The sequence below is a fragment of the Sesamum indicum genome, linkage group LG2, assembly GCF_000512975.1.
Source record: "Sesamum indicum cultivar Zhongzhi No. 13 linkage group LG2, S_indicum_v1.0, whole genome shotgun sequence".
In the NCBI taxonomy this organism is placed as follows: domain Eukaryota; kingdom Viridiplantae; phylum Streptophyta; class Magnoliopsida; order Lamiales; family Pedaliaceae; genus Sesamum; species Sesamum indicum.
In genome coordinates, this window is record NC_026146.1 from 16,669,882 (window position 1) to 16,693,897 (window position 24,016).

Here is a 24,016-nt window from a genome sequence, read left to right on the forward strand (position 1 = left end):
TGTCTTTATTTTTTAGAAAATTACATATACACCCCAACAACGTCCACAACACTGCAGAACTACCTGTACTTTTTGGCTGTTAAGGATACAATTTTTGTAATTATATAAAAAATAAAATAAAAATAATTTATGTAAATAAATTATGATCAACAAAATATAAATATAATTATCGGTAAAATAATTGGATTATAGAGCAGCTGATCCGGTGCAAATGGCCGTTGTTCTTAGCTGCAGTCTTTTCAAACACAAAGTTTGTGCAAAAAAAGTTGGAAAGAGATATTTGATAAAAATGGGGTAGGAAATGTGGGGCAGCAATAGTGAGACGCACTGATGGGGAACACCTGAATAGTAGCTTCTTTTGTAATAAAAACAGTGTCCGTGTGTGTCTGTGTGACGTCGAAGCTACTTAGATGTCGTCGCCCGCCTCAGCCTCAGAAAAAAGATAAAAACAGTAGTGGATTGATGGATAGTGGATTCACTTTTCCAAAATGTGTTTGCTTCTTATGGTAGCTTCGTCATAATTGATAATATCAGCCAGCCACTATCTCCACTGCCCTTTGCCCCATTGTCTCTGCTCATGTGTTCTTCCAAACTTGTCATTTTTAAGGATGAATTATCAAATATGTTAGAAAGAAACTTAAATAATTAATATAGAAGTTTTTATGTGTCTCGGAGATGAATTACTCCTTTATAAATTTGTCGTATTATTATATATATATATATATCTTGGTTTTTGAGTTATGATGATTAATTTCTTAAGGCTTTGTTTGGATTTGAAAAAAAAAATTCAAATAGGTACGTAGCAAAAGAATTTAAAATTTATAAATATTTAATAAAATATAATTTAAATTTTATAAGTGAAGAATTTGAGATCTTTCATATTTAGAATTATCCAATTAAACAAATTTTGAAAAATCTTATGAGGGCGTTGTGTGATTGCCTGCCCTGATTACTAATTATATGCATCATCTATACAAATTCCTTGATTTGGACATAAGATTTTCATTACCAACATCGGACAATTACTTATGCGGCGAGATGAAGTGATCAGATCATTCATGACATCGGAGATTCATCTTTATTAAAGGTACATCCTACGTTGGTTTTGATCATGCTGATCAAAATCTGTCAAAAACATTAATTAGCCTCAACTCGAGAACAGTAGTACTCATGACACAAAAGTAAGTCGATAACTCTCTCTCTCACACCCCCCCAGAGTTAGTTGGTAGAACTAAAACGGTCATGCTCAGTTAAGCAGGTTTATCTATATAGTAACAGACGGGTCCGAGGATTCAGCCGGGAGACGAGCTGTGTCGCCTGGAAGCTGTTCAAGATCTCTCAAAATACTTGTGTAAGAACTGTTAACTTGGAGATCCGTCAGCATCCGGCGAAGATCAGAAGCTTCTTCCTTGAGCCGCACATTCTCCTGAACAACTTTATCGTGGCTCTCCAAAACGTGGTTCAACCTGTCGATGAGATTATGGTTCTCCGTCCTAAGACGAAGAAGCTGGGACCAGAGCTCGTCCAGGTGCCTCTGCTTCCGCATCCTCGACCGCCGTGCGGATTCCCTGTTGGAAATCATTCGCCTCTGCTTTCGCTCGTCGATGATGCTCACCTGATGCTCCTCGGCTTCGTCGGAGGTTGAGTTGTTGCTGATGCATGAAGAGTTTGGAGCGAGATCGGGGATTGAGAGAGATGTCTGAAGATTATTAGGCAAGTTGGTGAAGAATGTGCTGAAGTGAAAAGGTGGGAGGTTGGTGTGGATGAAGCGGAAGTTGGCTGGAAAGATGGAGGGGTTGTCTTGGGAGAAGTAGTTGTTCATGTTCATTGCCTGTGTCTCGGACGGAATCATGATTTCAATAATACGTTACTGAGGTTGTAGGAGCGTTCTGCGTGGAATTCCCGGAGAATTTATAGGAGGAGAATGACTTGTATTATTGGCCGGACTGATTTCATTAATTAATTATATATTTTGACATGTCTTACCATTGGATTGATGTCCCATCAAATGATGTATTAATTTATTTTAGGTTTATACGAGTCTTATGATTTTATTCTAAAAACAATATGTCATTAGGAATTAATGATTTTTTTTATCCAAATCAGGTTCGGTTGAATCAAATTAATCACAAAGTAAGTGTGATATATTTATTATATAATTAACTATTTTTTTTAAATTGTTCACCAATCACACGGCAAATGTAATACATTTGTCATATAATTAATATAGATCTGAGAAACTCAATTCGTTCAAACTTCTCGTTTATAATCAATATGGGACACATGTCTGTATTGCATTATAAAAATTAAATATTTATTTATGTTATACTAAATTTGAGGAAAGGAAGGTTAAATATATACCTTTTTTTATGTAAGAGGAAAGAAAAAAAAGAAGTCCGCAAGAAAAAAAGAGTGACGACGTCGGAGTCCTGATAGAAACTTCCATCAGGAGAGTGGGGTGAGGTATGCACTGCATGTAATGATTGGTGCTATCCTTCTTCTTTCTTATTGTCTAAATTTCTTAGGTTGCGTTTCTCTGTTGTCTTAAATATATATATATATTACTCTCTTCGTCCTCATAAATATTACATATTATTTTTTAAGAAAATATGTATTTGTATATTTTTCTTCTCCATAACAATTAATAGAGAAAATTATTTGTTTAGCTCTTTAAGTTGTCTGTTATTAATTTTAGTTCAGTAACTTTTAAAATTGCTTAATTTTAATCATTTGATCTAATTACACAGCTTTTCAAGAGCAATTTTAAACCATATACATTCATTCATTTTGTATCCAGTAATTAATGCTCATTTAGAATGACATAAGAGTTTAGATTTATTGAAAAAATATTTATTTATATTACACTTAGAGTATTAGAATGGACTATTATTAGCCTTTATCATCAAAAGGCCAAAAGTGACATAAATTAGATCAAAAGGGCCAAATCTACGCAAAATTGATAAATAAAAAACTAAATATAATATTGCCAAAGATAAAGGATCAAAATGAATTCAAACCAAAGTTATAGGACGAAAATTTTCTTTTTCCCCAAATTAATAATTATACATATGTGAAATTTTTAATGAAGTTATATAAACTTTTTATTAATAATGTTGTGACATATTTGTACCACAGTATAAGATGAAATATATATATATATATAGAATACTTAATTGCATGACTTAATTTCTAGCTTTCCATATATAAAGTTAATATTATTAAATCTAAAGAGGGGCTAAAAGAAGCACATTAATTGAATTAATTTTAAAAAAATAATTAAAGTACAAAATTTTTTTACCAACGAAACATAGTTCAATCGGCAAAACTAAGGTTGGATTTAAACTCCGTCAAGTGCGTGGGATGTTGTCTGTTGTATAGCAGGAATTGGTCTACTGCATAGTAGAACTTGTTGTCTACTATAATAGTTCATTACTCTTACCTCAAAAATTAAAGTACAAAATTTTAATTGAGTTTTGATAACCACAGGGATGGCATGTTTTACAGACGGATCGAGAGTTTGCAATGATGGAATGTAATTAATATTTTTTGTTGTTGTTGTTGTTGATGTATTGAATAATTAATTTTTGAATTTAAATATACTATAGTAATAAATCAAATTTTATAAAAAAAATAAAATAGCCATGATCTCTGTTTGTATAAAACGACAGCGAAATCCAGAATTATCGAAATATAATGCCCGATGGGGCACTATTTGTGATTGATGACGAAATCTAGATCAATTAAAAAGGCGACCAATTTTTCAAAGACGTGAGATGTCAATTTTAATTAATTATCATAATTTGATGACTCAAAGGGCACTTCACTTCAGATAAAAGAGGCCTCAAATTTAAAATTCCTATGCTGCATATCTTTTGCGTCTCATACCGAAATTAAGCCCACGTTAGCTTAATATTATAGCATTCAACTCATTGCAATAAATATAATTTTTTATTATAGTTAATTATTATGAATAAAAAAAAAAAGAAAAAAAATATGATAGATACAAATTAATCACAGTTCCGCAACGACTATTAATCATTATTTTTGCAAGTGAGTTAAAACATTAGCTATAGCAAAAACTATGATAAATCATAGCTAAAAATCATAATAAATATTAATTAATTGTGGTAAAAATTTAAATTTTTGCATTGATTTTCTTTGACCATAGTTAATGTCATTAATTTACTATGATTTTTGAGTAGTGGTCATTTAATTATAATGTAGGAGAAAATTAGTTTTTTTGTAGTGGTTCTTTATTCACTAAAAGAAATACCACTTTTCATTATAGTTATTATTATGATTAGAAGTAAAAAAAATCATGGTGAATAATAATTAACAATAGTTGTGCAATAGTTGTTAACTGTTGTTTCTATGAGCGAGACAAAAACATTAGCTACAACTAAAAATATGACAAATGTTTTAGTCATATATAGTTAATACCATGACGTATGTTCACTAATAGTGGTTAAAATTTAAATTGTTGCACCGATTTTGTTTTGACTGTTAATTTACCATAAATTTTAAATCGTAGTGATTTACAGTACAGGGAATAATCCGTTTCTTATAGTGATTGAGCATTTGAGAGTGGGGTGATGAGACGGGCAGAATTTTGCAAAAATGGAACATAAATAATGTCATGTCCTAGGCTAGCCAGTCTGTTGGATGAAAGAATTGCCTCCAAATACATCAAGTGTATTACAAAATTCAATTATGAACAACTCGCCGAAAAAAAAATATATCCAATATATATATATATACCTGAATTCTTCAATCAAATGCTTATATGATACGCATTTAATTATCTTATCAATTCTTAATTCATGTGGAATGGAATATTACAACTAATGTTGTCGAAATTCTTGTAAGTACTCCTAATTTGCGGCTGTGGAAATGTTTTTTTGTTTTTTCCCTTCAAAATTTGTTGGGACCAGCTCGTGTTATTATATGTATAAGGGCTCAATCTTTCTTTTACGAAAAATATATAAGAAATATAGAATTTGATTAAAGTGATATAATATCTATATAGGTAAATGCATGCAGTGTGGTCTTTTAGGCAGCCAAAGGGACATTATGGAATGTGTATGTCTACTTTCTTATGTTGTTTCCAAATTACATTGGCTGTCCTTCCATAGGATGTTTCTTTTTCATAATCACATGTTAAACCTTTAGCATCAGACTAACATACAAAATAAAAGTTGTTTAAATTCGGGAAATTCACAAAATTGATTTTCGTCTTCTTTTTGGTTCCAGAAGGATTAGATGCGACGGTAGGCAGAAGTTCCCACCAGGCAATAGAATTTCCCCTTTTCTTGAAAACTCCCAGTAGAAATGATGCAGAATATATTTGGTGCATAATAACTGTGTGTATCTATATCCAGATAATTAAACTATATATATTATGTGGATAATATTCCTTACAACGTGTGTACTTGTGCATTAATTCATCAATACATGCATGCTCTATAAACCCAAGTGTTCTTAGCTGGTAAATCATAATTAATTCTTAGAGAAAAGTTGGATTTATTGTAGAATATAAAATTAGAAAGGTTTGCAGGGAATAACGAGGTTAGGAAGACTTTCGGGGAAGAATAATTTATTTATTAATCGTAAAAAAACTATTCACCCCACATGTTAACAAATAGGGCTAAGATTCTGACATAATTACAAATACTTTTCATTGTGTGAAAAATTATAAATACGTTTTGAATTTACACCCGTCTAATTCAAATATATTTTTTGTTTTAGTTGATACTCACATGTGAATTGATTCCCATATTTGTTCTTGCTCTAATTGTTTTGTCAGAGGATTAAAGTGGTAATAGAGAGTGGATAATGGAATATCCTAAACCCGCCAAAGTCTATGTTCATGTCTTTTCAAACATGGAAATGGAATCGGGTGGGAATCCAATTAAAGAAAATTCCCCGTTAGTGATGTCTTGTGATTTCACCAACTCATGGAGCATCCATCAACATTAACAATGTTTTCAATCCATCACATAAATTACATGACGACAAATACTAAATATTATAAAAAATATATATGTTTGTATTCCATATTCCTTCCTTCGAGTCCAATTCAAATTTCATCATTACAATAATTAAAGCTTTCATATATACAATCCCAATAGGGTTTTCAGTTAAAACATCTTGGATGATGATTATTCGACAAAAAATTCTTGATACATTTGACAAAGTACATAGTGTCTGATTTAAGGATATTAAGAGATCAACAGCTAATTATGTATGAACTGATTTTTAATTATATATTCTGAATGATCACTTTTAGGGATTATGGTGGGCATTAAAAGAAATGGTGCAGCAGCAGCTGTATCAAAAAAGTATGTGCAAATCGCAGCGGTAGCAACAGTTTAGGTGATTCCCCACTATCAAACATTTTCTTATTGCATATATAAAAGTTCATTGGGATGAGAATTGGGACAAGTTCCATGCAACAGTTATACCACTACATTATATTATTATTATAATAAATTATATATTAAATAGTTTTAAATTAAATTTATTGTATCGAAAATTCGATTGGGACAAGGTCTGTTTGAGTGAGAATCCTCTGATTTTTAAATCAGTAGATCGTAAGAAAAGTAATAAGAAAGGTTTTACGAATATATTAAGATAGTAAAAGTTGTACTTGCTGCATGGAGGGTGATTATTTATATTTTTTTTTCTAATTGTATGATTTTATGTGAACTACAGACACTAAAATGATTCGATGATTATGGTGAGTTCATACATATTATAGTTTTTTGAATGTATCGAGGCCGAATCGTGAAGATTTTAAATTAATATAAGTTCTGAGCTCGTAGATACTCTTTGAGATGGACTTTCATAAAATATATCCTCACATCAAAATTGATAGTAAAAATATAACGGGATAATTATATTTACATCCTCTCATTATTGTCCTTTTACACAAACTATCCATGTATTTTCAAAAATTATAGAAACCACCTCTCGTAGCTATTGAAACCCAAAAATGTCTTTGTTGATAAAAAAATATTTTAAATTGTTAAATTATTCCTTCTTTCCAATCCTATGCCCATATGATCCTCAACTTCTGCCTGTGCCCTCGTTCCCATTGCCCCTTGCGGCTTGCGGCCTCACTTGCGCCAAGCCCTTCATCCTCTGCCATCATTGACCATCAAAATATGTATGTATAAATGTATAAATATATATATATATGCCCAATTATATACATATTTATATATTTATATTGTATAAATATACACACAAATATGTATAATTTATTAATTTTAATAAAACTTTGTTATAAAAATAAATCTTTTAATTTAAGAATTTAAAATATTTATACAAGTATGATAATTTTTTAGTTTGAATTTATAAGCTAGTAACTAATTTTTATTAATATATCAATTAAATAATTTAATATTTTAATTTATTAAGAGATGTAAATTTATATACAAATTCAATACAAAAGAGTTAATAAATAATTTGAATTTAAAAAATTAGCATAAATAATAGAAAAAATATATGGAGTCATATTATTCATCCCCATAAATATTACTTTGACACCTCCTCTACCTTTTGGTAATTACAAAACACCCAAAGGGCATTTCTATTATTGAAAAATTAAATTAAAACTTAAACGAGTGACTGATTGAATGAGAGTAACTCTCGCTGCGAATGATAAACATTTTCGTTTCCACCCAGCCAATCTGCTAGTCAACAGGAACATTTTTGAGGTTTTAAAGGTTGTGGTTTATGTAACTTTTAAAAAGATAGGAATGATTTATGTAAAAAGATAATAAATAAGGGATGTAAATATAATTATCCCAAATATAATTTAAGTGATAGTAATTCTGATTATGTAACAATTCTCAATATGAAATGAGAAAAATTATTAATTTCAGAGCAATAGAGATGTAACTATAAATTTCAAAAAGAACAAAATATATACAAATAATATTTCCACCTTATATCCTCGACAATACTAAGACGTCCTAAATTTAGTTTGTTATGGATAGAGAATTTTTATGTGATGTCTTGTCAAATCATGAATAGTCAGGTCTCCTTAAAAAAATAATATATGGAGTATTTATAGTGGTATTCAGAATTTTACAGTATGGTAGGATGTATATATTTATTATATGGCTTGTATGCAAAATAACTTTAATATCCTCATAAATAATCTATGACAATTGATAAATCCATTAATATAAAATTAAATGTATTGAATTTTCTCAATTTTAATATATTATAAAATAAAAAATTAAAAATAGAGAACACACTGTCCTCGTTACAAGCAAATTGCTTGGCAGTTCTTACATTATAGAAAAGTGTAGATCATGGTCCTCTTGAAGGGAAGGTCGTAGGTCCTACGCCGCTGGAAACAACAAAACAGACGTAGGAAAGATAATGACTTTTCATCACCACCCTCATACTATATTATTATTATTATTTCTTTGCTGTCTAATGGGATGTGAAGTGACGCTCCTATGAACAGTATATGTTTATATAGGCAGCGTTGTGTAACTCAACTTCTCACTGTCTGTACCAGGGTAGGTCAAATTAATGACAATTGTGTCTGCTTGCATGGATCTCTCAAAACAATTTTTAGTCTCTCAGGTGGGAATTATATTTTGAAATTACTATGGGCTCAAATATGATTTTTTATTTTGGAAAAAGGGAAAATTTTAAATTATATACACACATTGAGTGCGCTTCAATAGTTAGTAAAAGAAAAATATCCTTTTTAACAATTAATCCCAAACATTATATAAATATAATTTGGAAAACTTGGACATTCATGTCGCTAAAATAGTAGTGTCATGAAATTTCACCATCACGATCAGTTTGTCTCTACTTTGTATTCCCCCCACTCAAAGAATACAATTGCTTTTGTTCTGCCTCTTCTACCTCACTTGATGTCATCAACTTCTGATAATCTGATTGGTTCAAACAGGATAAGCTCATCAATTTGCACTACTCTATTCAGCTACTTTATAAATTTCTTCGAATGAGTATATAATATTAATCTTAATTGGCTTATTACAACATTAATATATTCTTGTCGGATCGAATATTGTTATTTAGTAATGTTTGTACTACTTTATAATTGGTTGGTAATAATGGTGTATTGGAATTTACGTAAGTTGAGCGTATATTTTATCCGTTCTTATATATATGTTTGATCACTAATTAAGGTCTTCTTAATCCACTTACAATGTGGATAATAAAGTAGTTCGTGTGCGTTTAAACTAATCGAAATGTGTCGTTAAGATATTCGTGATTGTACGATGCTGATTTCGCATGTTGAGGGTTTAAAACTTTTGAGTTAAAATTTCAAATTATTTTTTTACAATATATAATTCATTACGTCATTCAATATATTCAAATTCAAATTAATAATTTAAATTAATGAATAGATTGAGAAGAGATAAAAAAACAACAAATTATTAAAAAAGTAGGCATACACCCCCACATTGGGACAACCGACTCAAACTCATAATTTTTTGACTTTGAACCTCAATTTTACCAATCAAGCAAGGTCTTATTAATTAGTTATCATTTATTATTATTATTTTTATCTATTTTTAGGTATTTAATTGCCTAATTTAATCTGTAATGTCGGAAACGAATATGAGATACGCAAATATAAAATTAGACATTTTTCTTAAAAAGTATTATCTATAGCCTTGTGCGACTTATATATCGATATTAACATGAAATCAACGTGGTAAAAATGGAACCATAAACTTGAGTTGATCTTCAAAAAATCTTTTGACGATGAAATAGTACCACACAACAAAGTCGCGTTCAAGAACATCAAGCTTCGTCAACTAAAATGATTAGTTTTCAATGTCTATCTCAATCACAAATTCAACACAACTTTTGTAAGTAAAAATGTAAGTTTAGAGTCAATTTCTCTCAACATCATTGACTATAAAACACATCAACATCCTAATAACCATGTCTAGATAGACATAATTAGAAATGTCGACACCAATCGTCGCCAAGAATTACTTATTACAAGGATAAATTAAGGTAGTAAAAATGGGATGTTAAAATTCAACAGAAAGTTTGCTGACCTATGCATGTCCATTTTTATCGTAATTAATTAATTAATAATCAATTTATATAAATTTTCATTAATTAATTAGCAGTCACTCTTCATGTTGCCGTGATAAGATATAACTATTAAAAGTAATAATAAATAATGCCAAGATATTAAACTCAAAAGAGGGGGGTAAATAGTGTTATAATAATACATATATATTTATATGTAAATTCAATTATTCAGGTAGAGAATGACAAGTTGGATGCTTACAACCACATGCCTCCTACCTACCTGCACTTTGGCAACTTCTTTAATCACAAATATAAGTATGCAAAAGATAAAAAAAAACACAGTACACATACTACATGCTCAAATTTGTGCTTAGTGCTCTCTATACTTATAGTCATCTTTGAACCTAACATGAAAAAGGTTAGCACAAACTTGTCAATTTCACATCCTTCTCTTGGTGCATATATATATTATCCATGTACCACTAACTCTTTATAATCCCACTTTCTTGATTTCTCTTCCATTTTGGTATTTTTTTTTATTTATTTATCTTCGATTGATCCTTCAATTTATGCGAATAATGGAAGTTGAGCATTCAGTAATAATATAATTTGTGTGATGTTACATTATATAATATATATGAATTAAGAACTGATAAAATAAAATATATTTTTACAAATTTTGGTCGAAGAATTGACTGTAATTGAATTTTAAAATATATATATTTAGTGGGTTTGGAGACAATTTTTATAATTCAAATTAAAGAAATATAGGGTTTGCGCCTTTATGACATGCCAATTTGATAATAGAAATTGTATATAAAAGTAAAGCTTATGTTACATTACATAATATATATGAATTAAGATGTTGGACACGCCACGGACATGCCTGTTGAAATTTTTTTTTAGAAATATTAAAAAAAAATTATTATGTACATTTTAAAATAAATTGATTATATATATTTTTAAAGCCACATTCGATTAAGAGTTCGTTGGCAATATTTGCAATTATCACAAAATATTTATTATAGAATATATATATATATATATATATATATATAGAGAGAGAGAGAGAGATTAAATAGGTGGTATGGAATTATACTTTAATTCGTTGTGAAAATGCTTTCATACAAACGCGACAAGTGTCTTATGCAAAAGACAATTGACGATTTACAGCAAGTTATTTGAGAGTCGCTATCACTAATTGGCAGGTACAAATTGATTCAACAAGACAAAAGAAATCAACATGATCATGTGTTGAGAAGTTGCTAATATATAAATAGCAACTTAAAAAGGTTATTGGACCCTTGCGAGACCAATTATTTACTCCATTTGTTTCTACTCCTTCGGCCTTCCAAAAGGTCAAATATAATTGGACCCCAACTTTAGAGAAATTTGATTGATTAACATAATTAATCATAATTGTCGCACTACAATAATCTAATAAGAGAAAGCTGATGTGATTGTTTAAGTTCTTAAAATAACAAGTATCTATCAATAATATTTTAGTTCAGTGATTAATGTTGAGATTTCATGATATATGTGAATATTTGTCTCACTTTAATATGAGTAATTTATTGTAACGAGATTTTTCTCATTTGATATAAGTTTATTGTAATGCGAATTTATTAAATTTATTATAATATAAACTTTTTAAGTAGATCAATGTATTTCTGATCAGTTTATTGATGTAAATTATGTAATAAAAAAAAGTTAAGAAGTTTTTATATAAGATTGTAAAGAAAAAGGGAATAATTAAAAGAAAATTAGTACGGGCGACAATAATTTTTATTTTTCCAGATAAATTTCATATATAATATTGACAATGAAATATTACTATCTTATAATAAACTCTGAGAAGAACTTATAAGTAAAATATATTTATTGATTTGAGTTTTTAATGTATTAGAATTAATAGTTAAATATATATATATGATCACTCATTATAATTGATGGAACAACTTTAATTTTCAATCAGAATTGATAAAGGTATAATAATTAAGTACATTCACACGAAGCTTTTATTAATATTTGGGCTCAATAGCTAGTCATGTCCAAGCTAGTAAAATTCTAGTATCAATCGAGTTATTACATTTATTATTAGTAAATTATTGACTATTATACATTAAATTCATTGTTACATTGATTAATAAGTAGAATTTCCCTAAATAAAATCAAAATTTTCAATTAAAAGATGTTTATGTATTTGGCACATGCTTTTTCTCATATGACATATGATGATGGAGTTGATGGGAAGTTATTTCGGTATGTGGTACGTGGGTGGTTCAAGATCATGACTTTTTGATTGTAAGAAATCTTTTACCTTGATTTATTATAGAAAACCCTATTTTACTAGTAAATATTTCAGGCATCCTTAGTTGCATGAATCACAAAGCTCAACATAAGCAGAATCAAGGCAGTCGATCTTTATTAGTTTCTATGGGAGGTACACACCGGCATTTCAAATTAACGCAATATGCCGGATCAGCTTCTCCACACCACCCCTTGCACTCAACGTCCCTACGGCAGTACGGCCATGCTGCCTCAGCTCGTGGCACGTTCTGATATTCAGACGGACCTGCGCAAAACTTCACATAGTTAGACTCAATCACAATCATTATATATAATGAATTTGTGTGCATGAAGAAAAGGGAGAAGGAACTAACATAAGGTGATGAACAAGAAGATTACGAGGATGTCCATTTTAAATGAAGGATTCGACATAGTTGGAATATGGTGTTGCAGGATTGAACATGAGGTACGATTTATATATAGGGGTGATGATCATGAGTACTTTGGTTCTTGTCTAATTATGTTGCTCATATGTAAATGCCAAATTCCTTTGAAATAAGATTGCAAAACCCTTTTTGTGGTCAAGAAACGGTATTTGTATTTAAGTGCATTACCTGAAAATATTTCATGCTAATAATTAATATTCACATTCATCCAAACGTGATCATATATGAATATTTTCACATGTATATTTTTGAATTTTTAATCGACATCATTGGAAAAGGAGAGCTCGCTAATTTATGTTTCGTATGTGTTTTATAAATTGGTTCTCCTTATTCTTTTTATTTTAAAAATAAATTACATCAAGTTTCCCTAATACTTGATACAATTCCAAATTTTCTTTTGTTATTTGAAAATCTTTCAAAATCCCTAATAGGACTAAAAGTCCTCTAATTGCATCTTTTTGGCATTTTTAATCTTTTATTTTGTTGGGATTGCAAATAGTCCCATATCTTCTTATATTTCTTGATTTAAGAACAAATTTGGCCAAAAATGTTAAAATCGGCAGGGAAATAACACGTGCATTAATTACAAATTAGGATTTCTCACTTTATTGATTGTTTTATATTGACGTGGCATTTTATCATAAACATCACTAAAAATATTGAACTCGATACTTTGTTTAAATGTACATACATATCATATATATATATATGGATTCGGCACTTTGTTTTATTTTAATGATTTGTATTTTTTTATTTCTTTTCTTTTTATTTATACTCGAATTTTATACCAAAAAAAAAACTGTAAATGTAGCATAGTAGCATTCGAGAATATAGCATAAGAACGGACAAAATGGCAAATTAATTACCATCCCTAATTAATAGGGAAGAAATTTATTTTGTTTTGAATATTAAATTTGAAAGAAACAGACTGACTCACATATTTATTTATTCTGTTGGTAACATTTTTTTTCCGACAAATATCCAATACGATATTTATACATTAATTGGGCTATTTTGGAAGAGAGGTGTATGAGCGGCGGGCGGGCGGCTACAGCCCCGATAGCAGATTCCACTAATACAAGCACAAAACGCGCACCGATCTCCGCATAGCGGTTTGCAATCCGGATTCTGTCTGCAGCGCGGCAGTTGTGCTTCTACCCCCACCATCCACGGACCTGCACCCAATTCAATCATGCACTAATTAATATTTTTTTGTAATACCATATATTGTTTTCAAATGTTGACTTGTCGAAAAGAAACCAAAAAATAAAAAACGGTTTCTTGAGTGAAATAAAGTAATAACTGATATTAAAACAGACAAACAATTACTATTATGCTGTACTTGGACAGGATGATTTAAATTGTAATAAAAATTTAGAGAAATGGGTTCGAATGAATTCGAAAAAATTTGAAATCCATTAATATTAAACAAATATAATTTGAAATGAATTTGTGGTAAGACCTTTTGAAATTCATCAATATTAAAGAAGAATAGTCCAAAATGAAAGTTGAAGGATTTAAAATCATTTATAATGTGGTTTGATCCAAATAAACACAATGTTAGAGTAATTTAATACCCACATATTAAAATTTTTGTCAATTAAATTGACCTCATTGACCATCAAAAAAATATAAAGTATGATCACAATTAAAAATAAATAGATAGAAGATATATATATATATATATATATGATGGAAAGGGGTATCAAAAATACAAATTACCAGATATTGAAGCAATGAGAGCGACTAAGAGAAGCAACAGCAACTGAACTTTCTTCATTACTGTTTAAGTCTCTTGAATTGTTGGGAAATTCTTTCCTGGGATGTTTGTTATATATAAGAAAAAAAAAGGGTTTGAAAAGTGATTCTGATCAGTCAAACAAAATCAAGAAATTACGTTAATTTGTGAATATAGAAAGTGTGGATTTCATATTTTGTCATAGTGACACTGTGGACCAAGGAAAATTCTAATTTAAATAGGGTTTGGTCAAATTTGAACCAATTGTATGGTAAGTGTAATATACTTATTATTTTATTTATATATAATTCAAAACAAGTGACAAATCATACTATAAATGTATCATATTTATTGTGTGATTAATTTGTGTCAGATCTAATTTGGGTGGGAATTTTGCAAGTATCTTTTTTGTTTCTTGAAGTTTGGAAAGCTGTGCTGACAGGATTAATCAGTCCTTGAACCTTCCATATTTCTTGACTGAAGACTGGAAAAGGAAAGTTCATAAATACAATGGAAATTAATTAAAACAATTTTGCTTCTGACTGTCATGCATGCTACATGTAGCACGTCAACAATGTTAATTATACAAATATGTATATATGGTGATTATCTTTAATTATATGAATGTTTAATGGGGAAAATTTTTAAAACAATCATTGCACAAATTTAAAAATTGCTTACAAGTGGTCAATACATTAAATTATTGACGAATTGATTGTGTATAATAAACCATGATTGGTAACAAATATATAGAGGCCACGAGATGTATGTCCTCAATTATACAATATAATCAATTAAGCATAACCATTATTAGAATTAAATATAAAAATTTATTGTCACTTAATATATATATGATATAAATGTGATAAAAATAAAGGACGTTTATTTCATATTTAAATGGCGAGCATCTGAATTTAAAAGGGTGTACGGTCCTTATCAAAAAAAGAAAAAAAATGTGAATTAGTCACAATTATGGTTTTAAAAAAATATAAATATTTAAAAATTAATAAGCCACTGAAAAATATTTTATAATTCCTTTTAAGATACGGAAAATATAAAATTTAAATAAAGTGCCAGAATTTATAAGCTTTTCTCAAGAATCTAACTTGTTAATGGGATTGTCAATAAAGTATTTTAGATATTTTACATATTAATTCTAAATTGATGATAAAGAATATCTTATAAATTCATAAACGTATTTATCCAAAAACAATCAATAACTTATTTCTAAAATAAAATTTAATATTTTAGATTATAAAAAGAATCATATAAATGTGTCGACTAATATGATCCAACTTATGATACTACGTCGAAATATGCAAACATTTTTTATGGGAATATAACCCATTTATCAGAAGAAAGGATCCTTCTTTAAATAAAAATATAAAAAATGTCATAAGATTTGCTCATATATAGTCAGGCTGGATCACAATATCCGACTCTCTCCAACAACCCGACATCCAAACCCAACTAACGTGTTTGTCTTCACACCGTGCAATCTCTAACAACAAATATCTTAAGATAATGACGCGTGGCTAATATGGTGAAGTACGTTTGAACCTGTAAATACCGTCCTTTCATAATATTTATGGTATGACATTTATTGCTTGAGGTCGCTTACCTTTCATCTCGAACTCAAACTCAAACTCACTTGAGCATCAACAAGTCTTAACTTTTATGCGAGGACGCACCCGACTAGCCTTACATTACATTCGTGTTTTTTCCCATAGACCATTTGGACATGTGCAAGGAGTATTACGAGCTTGAAATCTACCCCAAAGAGATTGCATTTTACGACCCAAATCTTTTTTTATCTTTTATAAAATTACAACTACTCCTAAGAGATTTTATTGTAATTGTTTATGCTTTGCCTCTAAATATAGAATACATTTGTAATTACAACTATAACTTCAAAAAAAATGTAGTTGTAATATTATAAAATACAATTATGTTTATATATTTTGACTTTATTTCAGAAAATATAAATGTGGTTTACCATTTATGTTTTTACTTAGAATTTCCTATTTTATTCCTTTTAAGTAAATTACTAACTTAACAATGAAAGAATGTTAAGCCCTATAGTATAAGTTAGTCTTGCGATTATTTTAAGATATGCAGAAAATCTTCGACTTATGTAGCACCACTTACCTTCGATACGTATCACAATTCTTGACCAACAAACAGGAAATTGAGTAAAGAAATCCAGTTCTTCATCGCCATGCTCAGTTTTTAGTGAATTTCTTTCGACCACTTTCAGATTCGGCTCTCAACATCGACCCAGCTTGATGGTTATCACATATGCGAATACCCGAGAAAAATGTCCAAACAACACTTCTCAAATATGGACGACAAACAACAAACAGACACCAATTCAAATCAACAAGCTGTGTGTCCTCCAAGGTCATGGGCCGAAGGATGAGAAGATTCTAATCGAAAGTCCAAGGGCGCAAATCCATAATAAGCTTCAAATCAACAACATGATTAAAGACAAGACATAACCTATTCTCCTCTGCGCTCTGTATAGTCATCCCCCTCATCAGCCGAATCTAAGTTCATGAGGGTAGTTTTCAGTGCCTCAAAATTCCAAGCAAGGCGAAATGGCAGCCGCCCATACTATGGACGCATTTGCTGCTCTTTTACAGCCAACAATCAAACATACCTTGACCCATAAATACGAAGTTAAGTAAACAGAGGTCTAAATTATACTTACACTGCCTATTGTTTGAAAATTATGAATACACTATAAAGTTATAGTTTTACTTGCAATAACATTCCATTTTCAATTAAAAAAAAAAAGAATTTAGACATATCGCCTGCTATGTATTACACTAACATCGCTTAATGGTTTGAGTATTGTGTAATTAAAACTAACTCAAGAGGGTTATGGATGTGATTAAACCATAAATAAATCCACTTCTTGGTACCATATTGACATCAACCCGGTTTGATGATTATTTTATATGTAAATAACCAAGAGAAATGTCTAAACAATACTTTAATGTGGAGATGTCTTTCTTCATAGTTATAAGAAAACAGCCACTCCTCACAAACACATCAACTGGCCATTACCGAAGAAAGAAATCAATGTGGCACCATGCTCGTATAGTCTGCACACAAGTTCATCACAGACTATGTATTATGGTGCAGAAACTTCCTTGCTCTTCTAAACAACCACAGCAAAGCATTACGGGACGGAAGAAGAAAGTGGGAAATGCACAAGTTCAAAGAGGAGAAAGATTTGAATGTGGACCCAAATAGACAGGAAATTATACAAATTAAAAGCCCGGATTTGAATCAAATCACAGAAAGAAGTTTATGAAAAGGAAGAACAAATTATATCAGGATAACAAAATGGGAAGAAATCAAGCAAGCAACAGCAATCAGAGAACTTTGAAGACCATAATCTGATAAGAAGATTCCACACGGGAATTCGGATTATGAAAATTCTCATCATTTTGCTGCGCCTTCCGACGAACTAAAATTCAGAATCAGAAAACGAATTCTTGTATTGGCAAAACGAAGTAGAATTTAAATTTCAAAAAAATTCCAACCAAGAATGTTCTACCAAAATATGATTTTTTTAGCACCGGAGGTACCTAAACTCGGATTTTTCTTCGCAACTTCTTGCTTACAGCTGCGAAGGGCCATCTGGTGCATGTGTCTTTCGACCAATAAAAAGAAAAAACGAATTTTCATGGCGAGATTCTGAAACCGATCGCCAAGAAGATCTAAGAGTGAAATATTTCGTATAAGGCTGAAAATTACGGCTAGGGTTTTTGAGAGGGAGTCCCGTCGGTTGCCCTTTTAAAGAAACGGGATTGAGATTTAAAGAGTTGGAATGGTTGCTCTAGTATGATACATACGACGTCGGAGGACGTCGAGGTATGAAGCGCATGTTCTGTGGCATGAGTCGCTTTAGAGTAGCCACGATTTCTAAAAGTCGGGTTAGGGGACGTATGAATTTGGTCTTTGCCCAAATTAAGTATCATGAAACCAAATCAATCCTATAGCCATCATATGAGAAGCGTATATAATCAATTCTAATATTCAAGCCCAGTTCGAATTAGAATTTTCCAGACAAAAGAAAGTATGCCGCATGATCTTATCTGAATTTCAACCAAAATTATCTTGCCACAAGTTGACAAACATTAGATCAATACATACACAAGTTTATAGCGTTTTCTACCCTCTGATCCAACGTTCAATCAAAACTTGGAATCAGATAAATCCTACAGACAATTTACAAGAATGTAGAGTCCCTTCCAGGACTCAAGAATTCAAACACCAACAAACAAAGACTAATAGTTTTACAGACTACAAACAACACCTCCAAGAATTATGTACATAGAAATTAAAAAAAAAACGTAAGAACGAATTCTTGTGGTATGTTGTACAAAGAGTCAACTTTCAGCAGGTTTAAGGATGGCGAATTTTTTCGGAAACAAATGTCCAGCTAATACTGATAGCAACAGAACAAGAACAGCCATGAATATAAATGTTCTGCGGTAGTTCCTAGTCTCATCCAGCCTCTCATCCTCGACGTTTTCGGAACTGGAGGACCCTGTTTCATTCTCATCTGGGAGAGCATTCTTGGTTGATTGATCGACCTAATTCACATACACCAAGGTCACATTCTGATCACAGAATCATGTCCTACCCTTAAACATTACTTTTCTTGAAAGAGATGAGGTTTGATCCTTTCAAGTTGAACATATGGTACGGAGAGCAACTTAATGTCAAATATGTCTAGGAGAAATGGGCAAGAATCTAGCATTTGTACGTTATGAAAATCCAAGTGTTATTAGAGAGAAATTGACAAGAATCGTAGATGCCAAGACGAGAAATGTTTGAAGAAATGATTTTGCAAATGATCATGCAAAAAAGTTGAAGTTTGTCCCAAGAGACACTATGCTGAAGAAGGGTTTCAACTTTCAAGTATGGACTCAACAATGTTACATTTTTTGTACTTTTAGATCTTGAAACTGAGGCAAACCTTTGTTTTTTACCAGAGGTCATTCTTCACTTCAGAACTGGGGTTTATCACCACGTCATCAGGATTTGCATAATCAAATAGCGATTTAAGGGATGAAAATTGAGACCTACCTGGAAACTTTCTGAATAGGAGATATCTGTGTTATTCACTGGTGAAGTTTTTCCAGACTCAAAATCAGCTGAATCGAGCGCAGATAACAGCACCTCTTTCCCATCACAGCTCCTGCTGTCTTGCAGAATTACAGATGCATTCTGCCGTTCTTTACGTAATTTCTCTATCAATACTTTATTTTCCTTTGTCAAGGAGATTAACTGCAGTAAATTAGGTCCACTCAGTGTTTCAAATTTCAAATGCATTAACTTCAGACTCTTAAATTTCGAGAAGACCAACTTTTAATGAGAAATGCAACAATATTTTAGGAAGGAACAATAAGTCAAAAACGTAAATAATGCACCTGTTTCTGCACACGTTCCCTCTCCATTGCTAGTTGCATAACTGTATCCATAATCAAACTTGTTTTTATGCTGATGTCTTTTGCGCATGATTGTTTTTCAAGAGTAGATTCATCCAAAGATTTCTCCATGAATTCCATTCTAGATCTTAGAAACTCAAGTTCTTTGTTAATTTCTGAGTTTTTCTCGGACAAAATAATGCATTGCTCCTCCGCACTTTCGGTCTTACTTTCAGCTATTGCTACCTTTTGTTTCAGTTCATCAATTAATGTTTCCATGTCCCATATTGCAGTATATAACATACTCTGTTGCTCTTGGCTTGCCTCGGAGGACGCCCTAGAATGTTGGAGTTGGATATCTAACTCCCTCAACTGCTTCTCAAGTACGCTGACCTTTTTCGTATGGCTTTCATTACTATTTTTCAGAAAGTCGAGCTCTTCTGTCAGTTCAAGGTTTGAGTCGGTTAAATGTGTAGCTTTCTGCTCAGCACTTTCAGCCCTACTCTCTGCTGTGTCTCTCTTCTCCCTTAAAGACTCGATTTCAGCTTCCATTTCTTTAAGTTGATGTTGACTCATCTCGTTCGAACTATTTGCCTCCTCAAGCTTGGATTCAGTTATTTTAAGCTTTTCTTCTAGCATCTGAACCTTTTCTCTTAAACCTGTTACTTCAGCATTATCAGCGACAAGCTCTGTAATTCTGCAGTTGAGTTTCTCGATTGAAGTTTCTTTTACATTTAACTGATTTATGCAATCCTGCAATTTACTGTTTAACTCGTGTTCCCTCTTGGTTGAATTGCTAAAATTCAAGTGAACAATCTGTACCTTTCCCACCATTTCTTTTGTTATCCCCATCAGTACTTCTGCTCTATTATCGGCCTCTAAGAACCTACCCCAAGCAACCTCCGCTGCCTCTTCCATGCAGATGGCAACTTGTTCAGTTAACCGTTTCTTTAACTTCAGATCTTCTTCATTCTGTTTGAGCTCAGTTAACTTCTTTTCAAGTTCCAGCTCTCGTGCAAGAGATTTTTCCAACATTCGGAGGGTACGTCTTTGTTCAATTGTCCGTGTTGCAGGCTTCCATTCTGTGCTTGCTAAATGAAGTTCTTCATTTACCCCCACAACCAAGCCATTTTCCCCTGTTAAAAAGAGCCCCCATTAGCGAAAAATGACAAAAATCAGTAGATATGTGCATTATGATGATTATACGGGAAGACTTACATTCATATTTTTTAGAAGAAAACGAGGTCATCTGCAACTTGGCTAATTGAATTTTCATCTCCAAAATACGCTCTTGTGACTGTTTTACTAATTCTTCAGAGTCATGCAATTTACTTACCGGCCCAATGAGCAGTTCCGTCGAATGATCACAAGCAGATATCTTACGAAGGGCATCAACAATTAGTTCTTGAAGATCACCCATCAAATTGTCCAGCTCTCTCAACTCAAAACTTAGCAGCGCATAGAGTAGATCGAATGTGAAAGCCTTTTCAATCAATTCTGCTGATATGTCATTATTTTCAACATCAATTGCTCCGATATCGATTTTGCCAGCCAAGATATGCAATAAGAGATTCTCTAAATTTGCCAACTTCTCAGAAGAGCACTCTAAAGCTATATTTGCTTCAGATGACACTTCCAAGGCATTCTGTATCTCTCCAACATCATTGGAGTTGTATGCATCTGCATTCAGAGGTTTTTGCATGTCTGAATCCAAAATATCAGATGGCATCGCAGTCATGTCATTTGCACCCATTACTACTGATAGTCTTGATTGGATGCTGCGAATAGACGAAAAAGCATTATCAAAAAAAAATTTCAAAATCAGGCATCCAATGAAATTCCTCAACTAGTTATACCACCAGCTATCAAGACAAGATTTAGTACCTGAAAAACAAGATCACATAGGAAAGGCAGATGCATCTATCTGATACATTCTAAGCAATAATCTATCTTACCATATTACAAATGATACCTAGAGTAGTATAGACAAGATCGGAGAATTGTGCCTCTAAGAATATGCGATCCTACATCAACGACAAACTAAAACTGATTGTGTTTCTTAGCAAAGCAGCTACTCTGTGTTTACTGTTTAGGGTGTAAATCCAAACGTGGTTGCCTTCCATAACAATATAAAAACCAAGCACTCGCGCACTTAAGTCCGATCACAAAGGAAACGAAGTTGCACCATTGGTCTTAATTAACAGATGTAATCTGATAGCAAGAGAAAAGAAAAGATCTTGAACAATGTTAAACCAAAAAAGCCTGGGAATGTGAGAAAACACCATGTACGATCCTACTTAAGAACCAAGAAAAGAAGCCCAGAATCATCCCAGTTTCTAAATCACAAAAAAAGACACAAATATACTACAAGAATCAGACAGTTTTAGCTCTAATGGTAGTTACAAATTCTTCGTGGTTGCACAAATACATAATACGCAAACCAGGCATTGTTCCTCCTCTATCTTCCAGCAAGAAGGAAACTACATACTGAAAATTGGACCAAAGGAACTCCATACTTAAAAACAGCAATCTTGTGACCCAAACGAGGAAGAACGACAAAAGTAATTAAGGAAAGGCGCCAAAATCAAGAGTTTAATCCAAGAATTGCCTCAAGTTTCGAAATTCTTCCTACTTACCAGCAAAATTGAGCAAGAAATAACATTCCTAATCAAAGCGAAAATCTTGGAGCAGCTCAAACAACAGTACACATCAGAAGAGACTCTCCGTCCTGGACTCATTTCTTTAGCAGAATTCAAGACTTAAACGAAGGCTAAATTTCATACCTGGGGAAAAGAACTTTTCGGATCTTCTTGGATTCCCCTACCAAATCATGGGTCTCATCATTACCGTTGATTAGAGGTACGTGCTGCCATTCTTGAACTATCGAGAGTTGAGATTTTCGACAGAAGAGAGATGAAATGGTAACGTGAGCCTTGGTATATATTACACAACAAAACAGGTCAACTTCAGAGAGTTGGCGGATGGGTTTGAGACTAATTTTTCACTGTATTTTCTTGATCGGTTATAGTAAAAAGTTAAGTTATTATGGTAAATATTAAATATATATATACATTTTGTACATCTTTTTTAGAAATTTAGTCATATATGGAAACCAATTTATTAGAATTCTTTAGTTGTTACATCAATAGTCTTCGTCTATGAAACGTTCAATTTGATTAATAATTATTATTTAAAGAAAAACTCGTCAAAGTAGTCAAAAACTATTTTGTTATAATCAAATCATGAATTTTCTGCTACGAGTGAATTCATTAGAAATTATAATTTATATATATGTCAATTCACTTAAAGAAATACATCCTTTAACACAAAACGTAACGGATTTTTTTAAAATATATCATAATTACAAATATTTATTATTATTTAAAAAAAAATTAAATACTTTTTTATATTAATAAATCTTTCTTTATGACAGTCAATTATAAAAGGTATTTGCTAAATGATTTTCAATTTCAAAAGAATATTTATAATTTTAAAAATAAAAAAAAATATTTATAATTATGATAAATTTTGAAAAATTACCCGATAATTTACCCTCTTATTTAATAACATTTTGTGAGAGGTTTGTGAAATTTGATGTGGTAGAGAAGAAGGGGGGCAAGGGTAGAAAGATACTTTAATAAAGCCGACAGCAAAAAGGTGTACGAGTCCCTACCTTAAACTCTGCTGCAACCCCAAACAAATAATGTATTTTGTGAGAAGGAATTAGAGATTAGTGGGCTGCGCGCCCAATTATTATTCAGACTAAACGACAACTTCACAACAAAGTACCAATAACGAATGTTAGTGGATGCACAGCACCACACGCTCCTCTCCCACACCCCTTTAATAAATTATTAGTGGTTTGTGATGCATCATTTTTTATATATATTAATCGTTGCGGCATATTATTTTTGTGTGCGTATATAATAAATATTTTTTATAATTTAAAAAATATTATAAATCAGTTGTTGTAGTACGTTCTTTCTATACGTATATAATAAATCTTTCACATTTTAAAATATATTATAAATAAAAGTAAAAAATATAAATTAATA

The 24,016-nt window shown here is 31.3% G+C and overlaps 2 protein-coding genes and 1 long non-coding RNA gene across 3 annotated transcripts; 1 reads left to right on the forward strand and 2 right to left on the reverse strand.

Moving 5' to 3' along the window:
• On the forward strand, positions 489–1,900 carry LOC110011590. The gene is made up of 2 exons (XM_020691959.1): positions 489–506; positions 1,223–1,900. Exons 1-2 carry the CDS (start codon positions 489–491, stop codon positions 1,643–1,645), a joined length of 441 nt encoding a protein of 146 aa, XP_020547618.1. The 3' UTR covers positions 1,646–1,900.
• LOC105156455 lies at positions 13,916–14,580 on the reverse strand. The gene is made up of 2 exons (XR_847355.1): positions 14,502–14,580; positions 13,916–13,954 (listed from the first exon to the last, which is right to left on the reverse strand). It is a non-coding gene; the product is annotated as an uncharacterized LOC105156455 (long non-coding RNA).
• On the reverse strand, positions 18,666–22,684 carry LOC105156456 (WPP domain-interacting tail-anchored protein 2). Its single transcript, XM_020692145.1, has 5 exons — positions 22,598–22,684; positions 21,180–21,739; positions 19,965–21,097; positions 19,621–19,821; positions 18,666–19,124 (listed from the first exon to the last, which is right to left on the reverse strand). Exons 1-5 carry the CDS (start codon positions 22,621–22,623, stop codon positions 18,918–18,920), a joined length of 2,127 nt encoding a protein of 708 aa, XP_020547804.1. The 5' UTR covers positions 22,624–22,684; the 3' UTR covers positions 18,666–18,917.

Excerpts from the sequence above, each read along its gene's own strand:
- LOC105156456 (XM_020692145.1), bottom strand. The coding sequence starts at position 22,623 with ATGTTATTTCTTGCTCAATTTTGCTG. Across the intron at positions 19,822-19,964 it reads GGGAACGTGTGCAGAAACAG|TTAATCTCCTTGACAAAGGA; the intron begins GTGCATTATTTA and ends AATTTACTGCAG. Across the intron at positions 19,125-19,620 it reads CCTATTCAGAAAGTTTCCAG|GTCGATCAATCAACCAAGAA; the intron begins GTAGGTCTCAAT and ends TATGTGAATTAG.